Source organism: Vulpes vulpes, chromosome X, assembly GCF_048418805.1.
Source record: "Vulpes vulpes isolate BD-2025 chromosome X, VulVul3, whole genome shotgun sequence".
Taxonomy (NCBI): Eukaryota; Metazoa; Chordata; class Mammalia; order Carnivora; family Canidae; genus Vulpes; species Vulpes vulpes.
Window position 1 is genome coordinate 78,984,611 of NC_132796.1, and position 19,840 is coordinate 79,004,450.

General features: G+C 36.0%; 1 protein-coding gene across 1 annotated transcript in view; it reads left to right on the forward strand.

The window, feature by feature from the left end:
- COL4A5 (collagen type IV alpha 5 chain) overlaps window positions 1–19,840 on the forward strand; it is a 270,709-nt gene that overhangs the window by 223,509 nt on the left and 27,360 nt on the right. Inside the window, exons 37-40 of the mRNA XM_026014911.2 lie at window positions 12,614–12,740; window positions 17,371–17,451; window positions 18,067–18,165; window positions 18,545–18,595. Coding sequence (XP_025870696.1) covers window positions 12,614–12,740; window positions 17,371–17,451; window positions 18,067–18,165; window positions 18,545–18,595 — 358 coding nt within the window. The remainder of the gene's footprint in view (window positions 1–12,613; window positions 12,741–17,370; window positions 17,452–18,066; window positions 18,166–18,544; window positions 18,596–19,840) is intronic.

Consider the following 19,840-nt stretch of genomic DNA (forward strand, 5'->3'; position numbering starts at 1 on the left):
CACTCTGAGATAAGAGCATAAAGACATGTCTGAAGAACATGAAGGTGGCTAGTGTGGATTAAACAGAGTGAGTGAGGTGAAACTAAGAAAAAGATGAGATCAGATTGGTAACGGAAGATAAATTATCTAGAGCCTTGTAGATCATAGTTAAGGATTTTATACCTGAGTGAAATGGGGAGTGACTGGATGGAGTAACATGATTGTACTGAAATTTAAAAATATATCATAGCTCAGGATGCCTGGGTCGCTCAGCTGTTGAGTGTCTGCCTTTGGCTTAGGGCATGATCCTGGAGTCCCCAGATCAAGTCCCACATCCAGCTTCCTGCATGGAGCCTGCTTCTCCCTCTGCCTATGTCTCTGCCTCTCTCTGTGTCTCTCATGAATAAATAAATAGTATCTTTAAAAAATTTTAATAATCAAAAATAAAAAAATATATATCATAGCTCCTATTTTGGAAGTAGATCATAAAGGAATAAGGATGAAAAGAGTGAGACCACTTATGATACTATTTAAATAATACAGACCAGAGATCTTTTTGGTGTGGTTCAGGGTAGTAGCAGTGGAAGTGATAAGAAACATTCAGAATCTGAATATATTTTCCAGGTCAAGCCAGAAAAATTTGCTTATGGAATATTAGAGGAGAGCTATCATGGACTATGAAAGGAAAGATATCATGGATGACTCTTAAGTTTTTATTCTGAGCAAGTGGGAAAATAGAGTTGCTACATACTGAGATAAGAGAGATTTGGGGAAGCAGATTTGGTGGGAAAGATCAGGAGCATAATTTTCTGATTGTTATAAAAATTTCTATATCCTAATATTATAAAAATAGACGCATATTTTCTTCCAGTACTTTCATGATTTTGTTCTGTATATTTACATATTTAATCCATTGGCTTTTTCTCTATATTATGTGAGGTGAGGGAATATCTTAATGTTTTTAAAATAAATATCCAGGTAACCCAACCCCATTTGTTACAGATTCCATCCTTTACTCATTGATTTGAAATTCCATTTAAATTTTTTTCTAAATTTTTTCATATATATTTTTTCTGGACTGAACAAATGTTAACATTTATATAATGGAACTAAATTACCATAGGTCATATCTGAATTTATAATGAAGGCCTACAGAAAAAAACATGTTTTGATTAGCAAATATTCACAGTATATTCAACTCTTCAAGCAAGAAGCTGACTTAGTTTCTTTCTCTGTGCAGCCTTCAAGTATATTTCAGTAAACAAATTCTACACTGAACTTAGATATTTCCAAAGCTAATAAAACAAAGAAGTCATGTATTTGAAGTAGTCTGTTGTTTCTTTCAGATGGTATTGTTTTGTCATATAATGGTGACACATTGAAAAAAGAAGATTTTATAGTTCAGTTCTACTAGGCACAGGCAGTCCTTACTTTGCAGAGTTCTGATATGCACAAATTTGTTACCACAACTTAGTTATATAACATTAGTCCACAACATAGTTCAAACTAAAGTTACCATGACATATTAGCTCTTCAATTCATAAATCAATATATAAATAACAGTTGAATATCATGATCAGTGAATGGTTATTTCACTTCTTTCAAATTCTGTCAGTGATTAGTCACTGTGAATTTATTATTCCCTTAATGCCCTAATAGCAAAGCATGTGGTTGTATTGCATCTGTCTCTCACTGATAAACCACTATGAAATTTTAAAAATGTGGGTACTTAAAAGAGAAAATTAACCAATAGAGATAAAAGTGCAGCAAAAATGGGAAGTGATAACACCGGAAATGACATTAAAATCTAATACAAATAGGATTACAGAGAAAATAGCGAGCCATAGGAATGTTGATATTGCTACCATTGAGAAACTAGAGATGCAGACAAGGAAGTTAGTGAAAGCAGACTTAGCAATATATGACTTTTCTCTATACATATATAGCCTACATGAAGAGAGATTTTAAAGTTGTGGGAAAAACTCTTAAACGTCATGGAACAATCATACTTTTCTCATTAATTATTAAGATCCCTTTTACGTGGTTTAGTTTGCATCTTAATTATTATAGTTCCATATGATTGTGCAAAGTGAGACTTCCTATATTAAAAAGAGAGTAGAATTAAAGATTCAGGAGACATAATACTATGATTGGGGGATGTCAAGCATAAGAAAAAATTCTATAATTAGTGACTTGTTAAGAATAGTGGTGGGGCAGTCCAAGATTATAGCATAGGAAGATCCTGAACATACCTCTTTCTGTAGACACAGCAAATCTGTAGCTACATAGGGAGCAATTAATTCCCTCTGAAAAACACCGGAAAACTAACTGAACAGCTTCCTTCACAGCAGGTAATAAAAGGGCCACATCAACAGGTAGCAGAGGCAGAGATAGTCTCATTCAAAATCCCACCCCTTCTATGGTGACTTACAATCAGAAGGGATCTTATGAATCTGGACCTTCTCACTGAGGAGTTAGAGGTTCATGCCCCATATCAAGCACCCTAACCTCTGAGACTTGCAACAGAAAGACAATCCTCCAAAACATCTAGGTTTGAAAACCAAAGGGGCTTACATCCAAGGGACAGTGAAGAACTGAGATACATTTCTTGAAGGGTTTCCATGCAGACTCATCCACCTCAGAAAACTCATCCACCTCAGAAAACAGTGCAAAAGCAGCAATTTGAAAAGTGCCAGCATTATATGTGAAAGAGATTCATTTGCTAATATTAAAGCATCTACCAGAGGGGCAGGAGTATTTTAGAATTCTCTTTAAGTTTGGAAGTGCTGACAGGCATGACTTTTGTACTCTCCCTCTCCCTTGATAGTGCTGGCAAGTGTGACCAGCCCTGCACTCTCACATTGCCCCACTAAAGATGGCAGGCAAGCACCAGCCCTAGATTCTCCTGCAGCCATGTAGAAGAGGAATATACCAGTTCTGTGCTCTCCAGTGGTCCCTGCAAAAGCTAGCAGGTGCACGTAGTCCTTACTGGGGTCACTATGTAACCATCTGGCTCTGGTGGCCAGGGGACTCATATTCCTAAATACCACAAGATTGTAACAATCAGAGACACAGTTCTTGGCATGCTACCAACCCCCAGAGCACTATGCAGACAATGGACTGAAACAAATCCCCAGTCTGCAAAAAAGGCCTGTTTTTTGTCTTGGAGCTTCAGTCTGAGGGGTAGACTTAAAGTTTGGCATACATGTAGAGGCTACATGGGTACTCTCAGGAAATGCAGGCTGGAGGAGGCCATCGTTGTATTCCTCCTCAGCCTTGATACAGCCTGCTGGTACCTCCCAAAAAGGACCTGATACATTTTTTGAACCCCCAATTTTTGCAACACCCCCAGATCCACTTAGTCTACAGGCCAGTAGGGTTTGCTGTTGTGGTACCACAGGAGTTTATATTAATTTGCATACTTTTATTTTTTTTTATTTTTTTAATTAATTTTTATTGGTGTTCAATTTACCAACATACAGAAAAACACCCAGTGCTCATCCCGTCAAGTGTCCGCCTCAGTGCCCGTCACCCATTCCCCTCCACCCCCCGCCCTCCTCCCCTTCTACCACCCCTAGTTCGTTTCCCAGAGTTAGGAGTCTTTATGTTCTGTCTCCCTTCCTGATATTTCCCAACATTTCTTTAACCTTCCTTTATATTCCCTTTCACTATTATTCATATTCCCCAAATGAATGAGAACATACACTGTTTGTCCTTCTCCGATTGACTTATTTCACTCAGCATAATACCCTCCAGTTCCATCCACGTTGAAGCAAATGGTGGGTATTTGTCGTTTCTAATTGCTGAGTAATATTCCATTGTAATTTGCATACTTTTAAACTGCTGCCTAAGGATGTGTCTTCCAATCAGCCTGAAAGTAGGTGCTGACTGAGATTACTCTCTTTAGAACACTGACAGGTCTTGGCACACCTTCACAGCTGAGACTAAGAAGAATAAGTTAGGCTGCTTAAATAATTACAAAGGTTTGAGAGACAAGGAGCTAAGTCTTAGGTTGATGGATAAGTTATATCTTTTACACAAGGCTACTCCTTCAAGACTGGGGGAAGTAGCTGTTTTGCTGAAGAATACAATAACTGAGTGGAAAAATAAACAGGAAAGGTTGAAAAGGAGGCTACATGAAGCAGAAGAAAGTGATCTAGAAGACAAGAGTGGAACTCACCCAAACAGAAAATCAAAAAGGAAAAATTTAAAAATAAAGATAGCTTAAGGGACCTATGAGATAACATAAATCTCAATAATACTTTAATTATAGTGGGTCCCAGAAGGAGAAGAGAGAGATAAAGGAGAAGGAAACATATTTAAAGAAATAATGGGGGATCCCTGGGTGGCGCAGCGGTTTGGCGCCTGCCTTTGGCCCAGGGCGCGATCCTGGAGACCCGGGATCGAATCCCACATCGGGCTCCCAGTGCATGGAGCCTGCTTCTCCCTCTGCCTGTGTCTCTGCCTCTCTCTCTCTCTCTCTCTCTCTCTCTCTCTCTCTCTCTCTGTGACTATAATACATAAATAATAAAAAATTTAAAAAAAAAAAAGAAATAATGGCTGAAAACCTCCCTAATCTAAAAAGGAAGCATTCAGATCAAGAAAGGCCATAAGGGTCCAAGTAAGATGAACCCAAAAAGATCAACACTAAGACATGATATAAGTAAACTGTCCAAAGATAGGCTCTTAAAAGCAGCAAGAGAAAAACCCATTGTTTTGTACAAGGGAACTCTAATGAAACTGTAAGCAGATTTTTCAGCAGAAATTTTGTAGGCCAGATACAGTGGGGCAATATATTCAAAATTCTGAAAGAAAGAAACTTCTAAGCAAGAATACCCTCCCCAGCAAGGTTATCATTCAGGGTTGATGGAGAAAGACTTTTACAGACAATCAAAAGCTAAAAGAGCTCATTACCACCAAACTGGCCTAACAGGAAACATTATAAAGGGACTTCTTTAAGCTGAAAAGAAAGTGCATTAGTTAGTGACAAAGAAACATAAGTGTTTAAATCTTAAAGGTAAAAGTAAATATATAGTAAAGGTAGTGGATTAATCATTTATAAATCTAGTGTGAAAGTTAAAAGACAATAGAACTAAAAGTAACTCAAACTACAATTATCAGTTAAGGGATGGACAAAATGAGATGTAAAATGTGACATCAAAAATATAAAATGAGAGGGGAGCAAAAAATGTAGAATTTTCTAATGTGTTCAAAGGTCAGTTGCTATCAACTTAAAATACATTTTAATATATCTAGACTGTTATCTGCGAGCCTCTTGGTAGCCACAAAGCAAAAACCTATAGTATAGACACAAAAGATAGTAAAAAAGAATATAGTAACACTAAAGAAAGTTATCAAACCACAACATAAGAGAGCAAGAAAAGAAGAAAGAACAGACAGGAACCACAAGACAGCCAGAAAACAATTAACAAAAGGACAATAGGTACATACCTATCAATAATTACTTTTTAAGTGTAAATGGACTAAATTCTTCAGTCAAAAGACATTGCATGACTGACTAGTTTTTTAGAAAGACAAGTTATAGGCTTGTTATAGGCTGTGGGCTACCTAAAAGAAACTCATTTCAGGTATAAGGACACACACAGACTGAAAGTAAAGGGCTGGGAAAAGATATTCCACACAAATGAAAACCAAAAGAAAGCTGAGGTAGCAATACTTGTGTCATGCAAAATAGTCTTTAAGATACAGTATTTAAAAAAAAAATTATTCATGAGAGACACAGAGAGAGAGAGAGAGAGAGAGGCACAGACAGAAGCAGAGGGAGAAGCAGGCTCCATGCAGGGAGGGTCACCAGGATCACACCCTGGGCTGAAGGTGGCGCTAAACCACCGAGCCACCTGGGCTGCCCAAGATAAAGACAGTATTAAAAGACAGGGGTGTGGGCAGCCCCGGTGGCGCAGCAGCAGTTTGGCGCCGCCTGCAGCCTCGGGCTCCTTGCATGGAACCTGCTTCTCCCTCTCCCTGTGTCTCTGCCTCTCTCTCTCTGTGTCTATGAATAAATAAATAAAATCTTTAAAAAAAAAAAAAAAGACAGGGGTGTTACATAGTGATAAAGGGATCGATCTAACAATAGGATAACATTTGTAAATATTAATGCACCCAACATAGAATCACCTAAATAAATAAAGCAAATATTAACAAACCTAAAGGGAGAAATTGACAGCAATACAATAATGGTAGGGGATTTTAATATCCCACTTACATCAATGGATAGATCATCCAGACAGAAAATCAATAAAGAAACATCTACCTTAAATGACACATTAGACTAGATGAACTTAATGTATACAGAACTTTCCATCCAAAAGCAGTGGAATACAGTCTTCTCAAATCCACATAGAACATTCTCCGGGATAGTTCACATGGCCACAAACCAAGTCTCAGTAAGTTTAAGAAGATTAAAATCATATCAAGCATCTTTTTCTGACCACAGTGGCATGAAACTAAAAATCAACTACAAGGAGAAACTAAAAACAAAACAAAACACAAATATGGGAGATTAAACAACATACTACTGAACAATCAGTGGGCCAATGAAGAAATCAAAGGAGAAAGTAAAAATTAGCTTGAGAAGAATGAAAATTGAAATACAATTTGCCAAAATCTATGGTATGAAGCAAAAGCTGTTCTAAAAGGGAACTTTGTAATGATATAGGCCTTCCTCAAAGAACAAGAAAAGTCTCAAACTAAATTTACAACTAAAGGAACAAGAAGAAGAAAAACAAATGAACTCCAAAGTTAGTAGAAGGAAGGAAATAAAAAATGTCAATGTAGAAATAAATAAAATAGAGACTAAAAAAGCATAGAAAATATCAGTGAAACTAAGAGCTGGTTCTTTGAAAAGATAAGTAAAATTGACGGACTTTTAGGTAGACTTATCAAGAGAGGGCTCAAATTAAAAATTAAATTAAATCAGAAATGAAAGAGAAGTATTTAAAACTGACACCGCAGAAATACAACAATAATGAAAGGCTACTATAAATAATTATATGCCAACAAATTGGAGAGCCTAGAAGCAATGAATAAATTCCTAGAAACATACACTCTTCCAAGATTGGATTATGAAGGAATAGAACATCTGAAAAGACCAGTTACTAGTAAACAGATTGAATCAGTAATCAAAAAAACCTCCCAATAAATGAAAGTCCAGAACTAGACAACTTCATTGGTGAATTCTACCAAACATTTAAAGACTGAATATGTGTGCTTCTCAAACTTTTCCAGAAAATTGAAGAAGAGAGTACATGTTGAACTCACCTTATTGACCCAGCATTGCAGTGATACCTAACCAGTCAAGATGCCACACAAAAAAAGAAAATTACAGGCCAGTTTCCCTGATGAACATACATGAAAAATACTCAACAAAATATTAGCAAGCCAAATTAAACAATATAACAATTAAAAGGATTACATATCACAATCAAGTGAAATTTATTCCAGAGATGCACAGAGGGTTTACATCTATAAATCAATCAATATGATATATTGTCCATTACCAATATAAAGGATAAAATCATATGATAATTTCAATAGATGCAAAAAAATTTATTTGACATAATTCATCCATTTATGATAAAAAATCTCAACAAAGTGGGTATAGAAGGAATGTATCACAACATAAAGGACATATATGAGAAGCCCACAGCTAATATCATACACAATGGTGAAAAGCTGAAAGATTTTCCCTCTGAGATTAGAAACAAAACAAGGATGGCCACTTTTTCCACTTTTATTCAACATAGCATTGTAAATGCTAGCCAGAGCAATTAGGCAAGAAAAAGAAATGAAAGGCATTCAAACTGCAAAAGAAGAGTAAAAACTCACTATTTTCAGACAAATATATGTGTATATATGTATCTATATTTATACTTTATACTTATATTTGTAAAAAGCCCTAAAGACTCCACCAAAAAACTGTTAGAGTGAATAAAAAATTCAGGAAAGTCATTGGGTACATAATCAACATTTAGAAATGTGTTGCACTTCTATATACTAACAACGAACTATCGGAAAGAGAAATTGAGGAAACACTCACATTTACAATTACATCAAAATAAATAAAATACTTAGGAATAAATTTAACTGAGGAGATGAAAGACTTATACTGTGAAAACTATGACATTGATGAAAGAGATTGAAGAAGACACAAAAAAAGCGAAGATACTCTATGCTCATGGATTGGAAGAATTAATATTGTTAAAATGTCCATATTACCCAGAGCAATATACTGATTCGTTGCAATCCTCATCAAAATCCCAATGGTATTTTTCAAAGAAACATAACAAACAACCCTAAGATTTTTATGGAACCACAAAAGATTCTGAATAGCCAAAAGCAATCTTGAGAAAGAGGAACAAGGCTGGAGGTATCTTACTCCCTAATTTCAAACTATATTACACAGCCAACTATAGTAATCAACATAATATAATATTGGCATTAAAACAAACAGAGATCAATGTAATAGAATAGAGAGCCCAGAAATAAACTCACACAAATATAGTCAATTTATGACAAAGGAAGCAAGACTATACAATGGGGAAAGATAGTCACTTTAATAAATGCTGTTGGGAAAAGTTACAGACACAGGCAAAAGAATGAAACTAGACTACTATTTTATGCACAAAAATTAACTCAAATTGGATAGAAGATTTATTTTTGTTTTGTTTTGTTTTGTTTTGTTTTTGTATAGAAGATTTAAATGTAAGACCTAAAACCATAAAAATCCCAGAAGAAAACAGGTAGTAAGCTCCTTGACATTGATCTTGGCAATGTTTTTCTGGATGTGTCTCCAGAAACAAAGGCAACAAAAGCATAATAAACAAGTGGAACTACATCAAACTAATCTGTACAACCAAAGAAGTTATCAAGTGAAAAGACAACCTACTGAATGGGAGAAAATATTTGCAAATCATATACCAATAAGGAGTTAATATCCAAAATATGCAAAGAACTTATACAATCAATATTAAAAGTGAAGCAAAAGAGACACCCGGGTCGCTCAGCGGTTGAGTGTCTGTCTGTGGCTCAGGGCGTGATCCTGGAGACCTGGGATTGAGTCCTGCATCGGGTTCCCTGTGTGGAGCCTGCTTCTCCCTTTGCCTGTGTCTCTGCCTCTCTCTCTGTGTCTCTCATGAATAAATAAATAAAATCTTTTTTAAAAGTGAAACAAAGAATCCAATTAAAAATGGGCAGCGAAAATAAATAGACATTTTCCAAAGAATGCATATTAATGGCCAACAGATATATGAAAAGGCACTTTACATCACTAATCATCGGGGAAATGCAAATCAAACCACAATGAGATATCACTTCACACCTCTTAAAATGGCTATTATCAAAAAGACAAGTTTTAGCAAGTGTTGGCAAAGATGGTGAGAAATGGGAACCCTTGTGCACTGTTGGTGAGAATGTAAATTAATACAGCCATTATGAAAAATAGCATGGAGAGTCCTTAAAAAATAAAAATAGAAATATCGTATGATCCATCAATTCTACTCCTGAGTATTTATCTAAAGAAAATGAAAAAACTAACTTGAAAAGATATACATGTCCCCATATACATTTTAGTATTTTCACAATAGCTAAGATGTGGGAGTGACCCATGTGTTCATGGTATATGAATGGATATGAGTTCTGGGATTGAGTCCCACATTGGGCTCTCTGCATGGAGCCTGCTTCTCCCTCTGCCTGTGTCTCTTCCTTCTCTCTGTGTCACTAATGAATAAATAAATAAAATCTTTTTTAAAATGTGAGATTTATATATATATATGTGTGTGTATATGTATATATATATATATATATATATATATATATATATATATTATTGAGCCATACAAAAGAATGAAATCTTACCATTCTGACAACATGGATGGACCTTGACGGCATTATGCTAAGTGAAATAAGTTAGGACAAATATCATTTGTTCTAACTTATATATGGAATCTAAAAATAAATAAATAGAGAAAAAATTTAAAGAATGAGCTAATAGATACAGAGAACAAAGTTGTGGTTGCCAGAGATGGGGGTGGAACACATTGAAGGGTGGGTGAAATCAGTGAAGAGGGTTAAAAATACAGACGTACAGCCATCAGTTAAATAGGTCATCAGGATGTAATGTCCAGTGTGGTGATTTTAGTTAATACTGTGTCATATATTGAAGGTTGCTAAGAGAGTAAATTTTAAAAGTTTTTATCATGAAATTTAAAAATTTTGTAACTGTGTGGTGATGGATGTTAACTAGATTTATTGTAGTGATCGTTTCACAATATATACAAATATAAAATTGTATTGTATACCTGAAACTAATTGTATATGTCAATTTTACATAACTAAAAAAAGAATTATATCAAAGATTGACATTTGAACAAATGTAGATATTTGTGGCTTAAGTCTATTGAAGTCATGTCAAGCTTTTCCTTTGTAAATAGAATTTTCCTTTCTCAGAGTGGTTTACAAGATTTCTGGCCAGTGTGTTGAAGTACTGAGTACTCTCTTCTTTTTTTATTTCTTCTTATTTACCTTTTCAGAAGCTCATTGTTCTCTCTGCAAGTGTATAAATAATAAAAACTTAGAATTTTTATTTGTTTTTATTGAAGTTCTATTTGCCAACATATAGTATAACACCCAGTGCTCATCCTATCAAGTGCCTTCCTCTGTGCCCATCACCTAGTTACGCCAACCCCCTGCCCACCTCCCCTTCCACAACCCTTTGTTTGTTTCCCAGAGTTAGGAGTCTCTCATGGTTTGTCTCCCTCTCTAATTTTTCCCACTCAGTTCCCCTCCTTTCCCTTATAATCCCTTTCACTATTTCTTATATTCCATGCATGAGTGAAACCATATGATGATTGTCCTTCTCCGATTGACTTATACTCAGCATAATACTCTCCAGTTCCATTCACGTCAATGCAATTGGTGGGTATTCGTCCTTTCTGATGACTGAGTAATATTCCATTGTATATATATACCACATCTTCTTTATCCATTCATCTGTCAAAGGACATCGTGGCTCCTTCCACAGTTTGGCTATTGTGGACATTGCTGCTATAAACATTGAGGTGCAGGTGTCCCGGTGTTTCACTATATCTGTATCTTAGATGAAATTTAAACTAGCAAGCGTTAGTCCTTTTCTGAAGCCCTGGTGAAATACTTTCTTTTTACAATTTAGAGTAGGGACATAGAGTAGTAAGAAGTGTAGTGGGGAGCCAAGTTGGGTTGAAATTCAGGTTGGTGCAGTTTATAGAACTTAACATACTTTATCATAAATCATCAGAAGCTTGCTTATTGCCTTTCAGGTTTGCCATTAGCAGACTATTGGCATTTTGTTATTGTTTTTCATTTTGATATATAAATGGCATTGGTTCATAAATAACAAGAATTATGATAGTCTATCCAAAGCTTTTTGTGTAAATATATAAGATGGAACCAGTTCAATCCAAAATTTAATCCTATACCTATTATGTGTGTAAGAATGTGCTAAGTCTTTGATTTGTAAGGTTTTGGACCAAAATATATATATTCCCAGCCCAATGGGATAGAAGGAGAAAAGGATTTAGCTGAAAAAACTTTTACCATAATGCAGAATAATTTGAGTCACAAATAGATGATCTTGTTCACCTAGAAAGCATAAGCACTAAATAGAAAAGGAGGTATTCATTAGATGATGTTGAATACTAACACTGTTGGAGAAGTCATGATCCTCATGAGCAAAGCAGTTGGACACCAGTAGATTCAGAGTTACAGCGTGTTTTGATTGTTATTGAGAAAAACTTGTTTTAATTGTGCAAGTGGGTATGCATTCTAAGGCTCTATTAGAAGGAAACATAATGCAAAATTTCGCTGAATAAAAATGTTACTTATGTATTGTCTCTGACCCCAAAGGAGTGTTCAAAGTAGTTAAAGAGTCAAGACATGCATATATGAAACCATTATTGACTTGACAGAATAAGAACCTACCCTACATCTTAGCATAAGCTTTCTTGGTCCTGGAATGCTTCATGCAGTATATGGGATTTGAGATGTTCACTGAAGAATTGATAAACTTATTCATGTTAAAATTAAATATACTTTTTGCAGTAGAACCTACTATAACTATTGTTTGACATAATTATTATAAGCAGTGAATTTCATTGTTGCACACCAGGAATAACAATCACAAGTTTAATTCAGACTATCTGGATCCAAATGCAGACTCTACAACTTATTAGTTGCAACACTGTAAAATGGGATAACAATACTCATTTCTTATCGAGTTGTTAAGGATTAATGAGATAATACACCTACATATTGTTGAAATAGCATGAACTCTGGAGTATGACAGACCTTGGTTCAAATTCTGATTCTGCCAGTTACTAGAGCCATTAGGCACTTGAATTCTTCAAGATTCAGTTTTCTCATTTATAAATAGAGATGATAAAGCCTAACTCAGAGAGCTGTTGTGATGATTAAACAAAGCATTTTCAAGTTAAATTTCTACAAGTGATTAAACAAAGCATATTATGTAAAGCACTTAGCAGAATTACTGACCTAACATAAATGCTCTGAAGATAATGCTATGTTGTTATACAATCTAAAGTCATATAGAGACTCAGTTTTATCTTTCTATTCATGATTTTAGGGTGAAGCTGGTCTTCCTGGATACCCAGGAAACCCTGGAATCAAAGGTTCTATGGGAGATACTGGTTTGCCTGGATTACCAGGGACCCCTGGAGCAAAAGGACAACCAGGCCTTCCTGGATTCCCCGGTAAAATTCTTTTTCTTTAATGCTTCCTTCTTTCCTTCCTGTCTACTCTAACCCATACCATAGAGCAACTTCTTATTTGGTAGACTTCTATTCTACTTCCCAATCAGATACTGACTAGCAACATAATCTTGATCCAGCTCTTTAACTTTTATTTGCCCAAATTTCTTTCTGTATAAAATGAGAAATCAGTATTACCAGCTCAGCAGGACAATAACCTGTGGGGGAAAAAGAACACAAAAACTGCTTGGTGGAGCATTTTTCAATCTTTAACTGCTAGCCACAAGTCAATTAAGAGGCCTTATTGTACTGTACTGTACCAGTGGGTCAAGTGGAGACTGGTGTTCTTAAGCCTGGTATGGTGGTCACTTTTGCTCCAATGTTACAACTGAAGTAAAGTCTGTTGAAATGCACCATGAAGCTTTGAGTGAGGCTCTTCCTGGGGACAATGTGGGCTTCAATGTCAAGAACGTATCTGTCAAAGATGTTCATCGTGGCAACGTGGCTGGTGACAGCAAAAATGACCCACCAATGGAAGCAGCCGGCTTCACAGCTCAGGTGATTATCCTGAACCATCCAGGCCAAATCAGTGCTGGATATGCACCTGTGCTGGATTGTCACACAGCTCACATTGCTTGCAAGTTTGCTGAGCTGAAGGAAAGGATAGATCGTCATTCTTTTTTTTTTTAATTTTTATTTATTTACTTATTCATGAGAGACACACAGAGAGAGGCAGTGACATAGGCAGAGGGAGAGGGAGAAGCAGGCTCTATGCAGGGAGTCCGATGTGGGACTGGATCCCAGGACTCCAGGAACACGCTCTGGGCCAAAGGCAGGCGCTAAACCACTGAGCCACCCAGATGTCCCAGATCGTCGTTCTGGAAAGAAGCTGGAAGATGGTCCCAAGTTCTTGAAATCTGGGGATGCTGCCATTGTTGATATGGTTCCTGGCAAACCTATGTGTGTTGAGATCTTCTCTGACTATCCTCCTCTGGGCCGTTTTGCTGTTCGTGACATGAGAGAGACGGTTGCTGTGGGTGTCATCAAAGCAGTGGACAAGAAGGCAGCTGGAGCTGGCAAAGTCACCAAGTCTGCCCAGAAAGCTCAGAAGGCTAAATGAATATTATCCCCAATACCTGCCACCCCAGTCTTAATCAGTGGTGGAAGAACAGTCTCAGAACTGTTTGTGTCAATTGGCCATTTAAGTTTAATAGTAAAAGACTGGTTCATGATAACAATGCATCGTAAAACCTTCAGAAGGAAAGGAGAATGTTTTGTGGACCATTTTTTTTTTTTTGTGCATGTGTGGCAGTTTTAAGTTATTAGTTTTTAAAATCAGTACTTTTTAATGGAAACAACTTGACCAAAAATCTGTCACAGAATTTTGAGACCCATTAAAACAAAAGTTTAATGAAAAAAAAAGGGGGGCAGCCCCAGTGGCGCAGCTGTTTAGCACCACCTGCAGCCCGGGGTGTGATCCTGGAGACCTGGGATCGAGTCCCACGTCAGGCTCCCTGCATGGAGCCTGCTTCTCCCTCTCCCTGTGTCTCTGCCTCTCTCTCTGTGTGTCTCTATGAATAAATAAATAAAATATTTTTTTAAAAAAAGAGGCCTTACTATTTTTGTAGGTGATAGTATACACTACCAAACCTTAGCCTGCTGCTGATTCTTTTAGAACGTTGTGCTCAGGCACACAGTTCGGTGACTGTTGGTAGGACAGTTGTTCAGTTCATTTATATGACAAGGACTGAGTCATGCAAGCAAAGAGACTTAGCACTATAGTCAAGTAGGTAGCCTGAACTAGATTATCATACTACCTCCTCTGTTATGCATGTATTTAATTTGTTCATATGTCTTTTGAATTGCACAGTGGCAAGGATAGAGTGGGCCTTTGATTATCTTTTCCTTAACATTTTATTGAAGTATGATGTAGAGTAAAATGTACAAGACTAGGAGATGAGTTTTCGCCCATGTATATATATGTGTACTTACCACATATATCAAGATATAAAATAGTTCCCTTGCCCCATAAAGTTTTTTTTTTTAATTTTTTTATTTATTTATGATAGTCACAGAGAGAGAGAGAGGCAGAGACACAGGCAGAGGGAGAAGCAGGCTCCATGCACCGGGAGCCCGATGTGGGACTCGATCCCGGGTCTCCAGGATCGCGCCCTGGGCCAAAGGCAGGCGCCAAACCGCTGCGCCACCCAGGGATCCCTGCCCCATAAAGTTTTAACCATGCCCCTTCACAGTGAACCTGCCCCCCAAAGTAATCACTACTATGATTTCTATCACCATCAAGTAATTTCACCTGTTTTTGAAATTCATATAAATGGAATCATACATTTTATATCCTCCTGTCTGGCTTCTTTCACTCATGTCTGTAAGCTTCATTTATCTTACTGCATGTCTCAATAGTTTTTTTTTTTTAATAATTGCATTGTAATATTCCATTGAAGAAATACATAATAATCAATTACCATTCACCTTTTGATGGACTTGTGGGTTGTTTCCAGTTTGAGACTATTAAAAAAGATTGTATTAACATTCTTTGACATGCTTTTGGTGGACATACATACTCCTTTCTCTTAGACAATAACTTGGTAACAGAATTATTGAATCATAGCAGAGGTATACATCTAACTTTAGTGCATGGTGCCAATTTTTGAAAGTGGCTTTATAAATTACAATCTCACATGCAATGTATGAAATGTTCTTAAGTGGCTCCTAGTAGCTTGTAATTATACTGTGGTCAGTACTTTGTATTGTGAAATGACCAGTTGCCTATGTCCTTACCTCATTTGGTGTTGTCAATCTTTAATTTTAGGTGTTCTGGTGGGTACATTGAAGTGTATCATTAACATTTTAACTTACTTTTTTTAAATGAATGACAATATTAAACACCTTTCCATATACTTTTTATTTATTTTATTTTATTATTTTTATTTTTTCCATATACTTTTTAAAAAAGATTTTATTTATTCATGAGAGACACAGAGAGAGAGAGAGAGAGAGAGAGAGGCAAAGACATAGGCAGAGGGAGAAGCAGGCTCCACACAGGGAGCCCAATGCGGGACTTGATTTCAGGACCCCAGGATCATGCCCTGAGCTGAAGGCAGACGCTCAACCGCTGAGCCACCCAGGCATCCCTCATATACTTACTGGCCATTTGGATAGCATCTTTTTGAAATGCCTGCTCCATGTTTTATTGCTCACATTTATTGAGTTGTTTGCCCTTTTTTTCTTATTAATTCAAAACATTTCTTTATATATTCTGGATATGAGTCTTTGTCAGATACATGTACTATAAATATGTTCTTTCTGTCTCAAATTCGCCTTTTATTCCTAGTGCTGTTGTGTGATGACATTTCTTAATGCTATTATTGTGTGAACAAAAGTTTTTTTTTTCAAAAGTTAATTTTGATAAAGTCTAGTTCATTTTCTTTCATAGTTAGTGCTTTTTGTGTCCCATTCACAAAATCTTTGCCTACTCAAGTTTATGGAAATATTCTTCTATTTTCCCACAATGTTTAATGTTAGGCTTTTATATTTAGGTTTATGATTTGTCTTGAATAAAAATATTTTTATGGTTTGAAGTAGGGGCCAAGGTTCGTTTTTTTTTTCATACAGATATTCAGTTGCTCCATGCTGTTTTTTTTTTTTTCTTTAAAAGAACCTGAGATCTTCTGTTCTCATCAAAAGACATCATTAAGGAAATGAATAGGGAAGCCGCAGACTAGGAGAAAATACTTGCAAAACAAGTATCTGACAAATGACTGATATCTGGGATATATAAGCAACTTCTACAATTCAATAATAACAAGATATACAATCCACTTTTTTAAATGGGAAAAACTTTGAACAGACGTTTCACAAAAGATGATATATGGCTGGCCAAGATGATTTATGGATAAGCACATGAAAAGGTGATCAATATTATTAGCCATCAGAGAAATGCAAATTAATACCACAGTGAAGTAGCATTACATTCCTACCAGAATGTTATTACTAAAACAACTGATAATCACCATATGTTGTACAAGAATCTGGAGCAACTGGAATTCTGAAACATTGTTGTGAGCGTCAAATGGTTTGGCAGGTTTTTTTTTTTTTAATAATATACACCATACACCTCTTCTGACTCATCAGTTCCATTCCTATCTAGGTATTTATCCAAGATAAAGTAAGACATATGTACACAAAAATACTGGTGCAGAAATATTCCTTAGCAACATTATTCATAATAGCTAAAAACTGGGAGTAGAACAGGTTTCCATGAATAGAATAGATATTCATAGCACTGAAAACCTAACAGTGACCCAAATGTCCAACAATAGATGAATGTATTAAAAAATTGGTATATACATACAATGGAATCCTACCAATTCTTCCAGTGTAATATTGTGGTGATTATTTTTATTATGAATCTATAATAATGCCAGCCTTTGGGTAAATAACTTTAAAGACTTAAAATTATCCTTTAAAATATTCAGCAAATATTAGCATCTTTCTTGGATTTTTTCTCTATTCTTCACTGTTTCTGTGTCAGCACTATAAATTATAAGCTTGAGTTGTAACTCTTAAAGCAATACAGTTTTTCTTTTATTATTAAATTGAGTTCTTCGAATTCTAGGAACCCCAGGACTTCCTGGACCAAAAGGTATTAATGGTCCTCCTGGGAACCCTGGCCTTCCAGGAGAACCTGGTCCCGTAGGTAAGCATGAAACCTAAGGTTTTGTTGTTCTGTAAAACTACAGCTCATATTCATTTTGGGAAAGTCAGATCATTTCTGGGAGCTGTGAACATTTTTAAGATGAGAAAACATGGTGATCATTCACTTAGTACTACTTGTTAGGTACAAGTGAGCAACTCGTTTTTTCAAAGTGAACAACTCTTAATAAAAATTACTTAAAATTACTACTTTGGAACCTTATTTTGGGGGCTCTTTCCAGGGACAGTTATTTCAAGTATCCTACAATTAGTGGAAGCTCTGGTATTTTTTAGAAAGCTCTTGGCCCCATATATGAGGCCTATAATGCACCCCATTCCACCCACATTCCTTACTCTACTTGATATTCTAAAGCTAGAATAAAATGAGAAACTGAAAGATTTTGGATACTGAGTGGAGGAAGATAAGGTTCTTCCTTAATCTCATTAGCCTTCGTTCTTTTTATGCTTTTTTACAAGATTTTGTGATTTAAAGGGGTGTCTCAGAAGTACTTTGTGTCATTTGGATAGAACTATTTGAAGCTAGTATGGAAAGAATGGATAATTTGGAAGGAAAGGGAATTGGAAAGATAAGTATAACCTGCTGTGCCCTGTGCTTTAGGTGGTGGAGGGCGTCCTGGGCCACCAGGGCCTCCAGGTGAAAAAGGCAACCCAGGTCAAGATGGTATTCCTGGACCAGCTGGACAGAAGGGTGAACCAGGTGCTATATTTTTTTAATTGTTCCTAATTTTCTAATTCATTCTTTGTCTTTTTTAACTTTTGCCCTTTTTTACCACAATTAAATTATGTCTTCTTTCTTAACCTTTAAGCTACTATACACTTTTCCCTTCCTAAGTACCTTCTTGCACTTTGTACTGAGAATATTACTTCATATTGATCAATTAGGTTGCCTCCTTCTTATAAAAGAACTCCATATCCTTTCTTCCCCAGTTTTTCATGTAAAGAAGTTACCCAGCTGTTTTCATCTTCTCTAGATGACCTTATTTCACCATGCAATCTACATTCCACTTATATATCTATATGTGTATAAAGATATATTTATTTTATCTATTTGAGAGTTTTGGTTTATGCTCTGACAGGTCAACCAGGCTTTGGAATCCCAGGACCCCCTGGACTCCCAGGACTTTCTGGTAATAAAACATGCAGATCAGTCAATATAAAGGGAATGTGCTCCAGTACATTTATTTTTCCTTTTACCATTTACTGTTATACAATGCACATGCAAACCCAGAAAACTCAAAGCTAAAGTTATATCTAAAAGCAGTTCTTTTTTAAAAAAGATATATTTATTTATTTTAGAGAGAGAGAGAGTGGGAGCGAGGGTAGGGGCAGAGGGAAAGAGAGGAAGAGAAGCAGATTCCCCACTGAGCATGGAGCCTGACATTGGGCTTGATTACAAGACCCTGAGATCATGACCTGAGCCGAAATCAAGAGTCAGATGCTTAACCGACTGAGCCACCCAGGCACCCCTTAAAGCAGTTCTTAATTAACAATTCAGTAAAAAGTGTCGTGCTATATAAAAATGCATTCTTAAAGAAATTTACGTAAAACTATCTCTTCACTAATTTCATAAGTAACTGCTGAGGAAAGAAAGCTAATATGTAGAAATGGGTAGATTTCACTAAATTTTTAAAAAGTCTTTCAGCCAGAAAAATACTCTTTTCTCCACATGGAAACAAAACCAAGGTAATATGAGGAAACTGCAGAAATATGTACCAATAATAAAAATGGAAAACTCTGTATAAAGATACGTCTTGCATTATTTTGAGGGGATATGTGCTCATACACATCAACTTGCCCTCACTTGTTCTTACTTTCATTGTAAGCACCAAATAGTTAATTGAATAACTGAATGTGTGTACAGATATGCCTGTTTATGTTCTGAAATGACCGTTAGCTATTCTATGGAAGCTTTTTTCAAACCACAGGCGTATTGATAACCTTCCAAAGATCCTAATGTGAAAATTATTACTTTAATATGCCACTGTTATATCACTTTCAGCCATATTGGTGGTATAGAAAAAATGTTGAGAATAGTTTGTCTGGATTGAGTTCTAAATCTTAAACAGAATGGTCTTCAGGGATATCCAGCAAACACTGAAGATGCCTATCTTCATTTGTCTCAAAATATTCAAGGAATTTCCTCCAGCCATCTCTAACCTGTTCATGCCAATACTTTAAATTTTTCTATTTTTCTATTTTTCTATTTTTTATTTTCTTGCAGCCACTGATCATGTGTTCATTGCTCTGTGTCCTAATACAAAGGGTATCTTTCAGGATCCAAGCTATTATTCTTTTTCTATTTCTATATGTACTCTAATAAATATTTCTGATAATAGATGAATATATTTAATAAGAATGGTTTTTTTGGATGG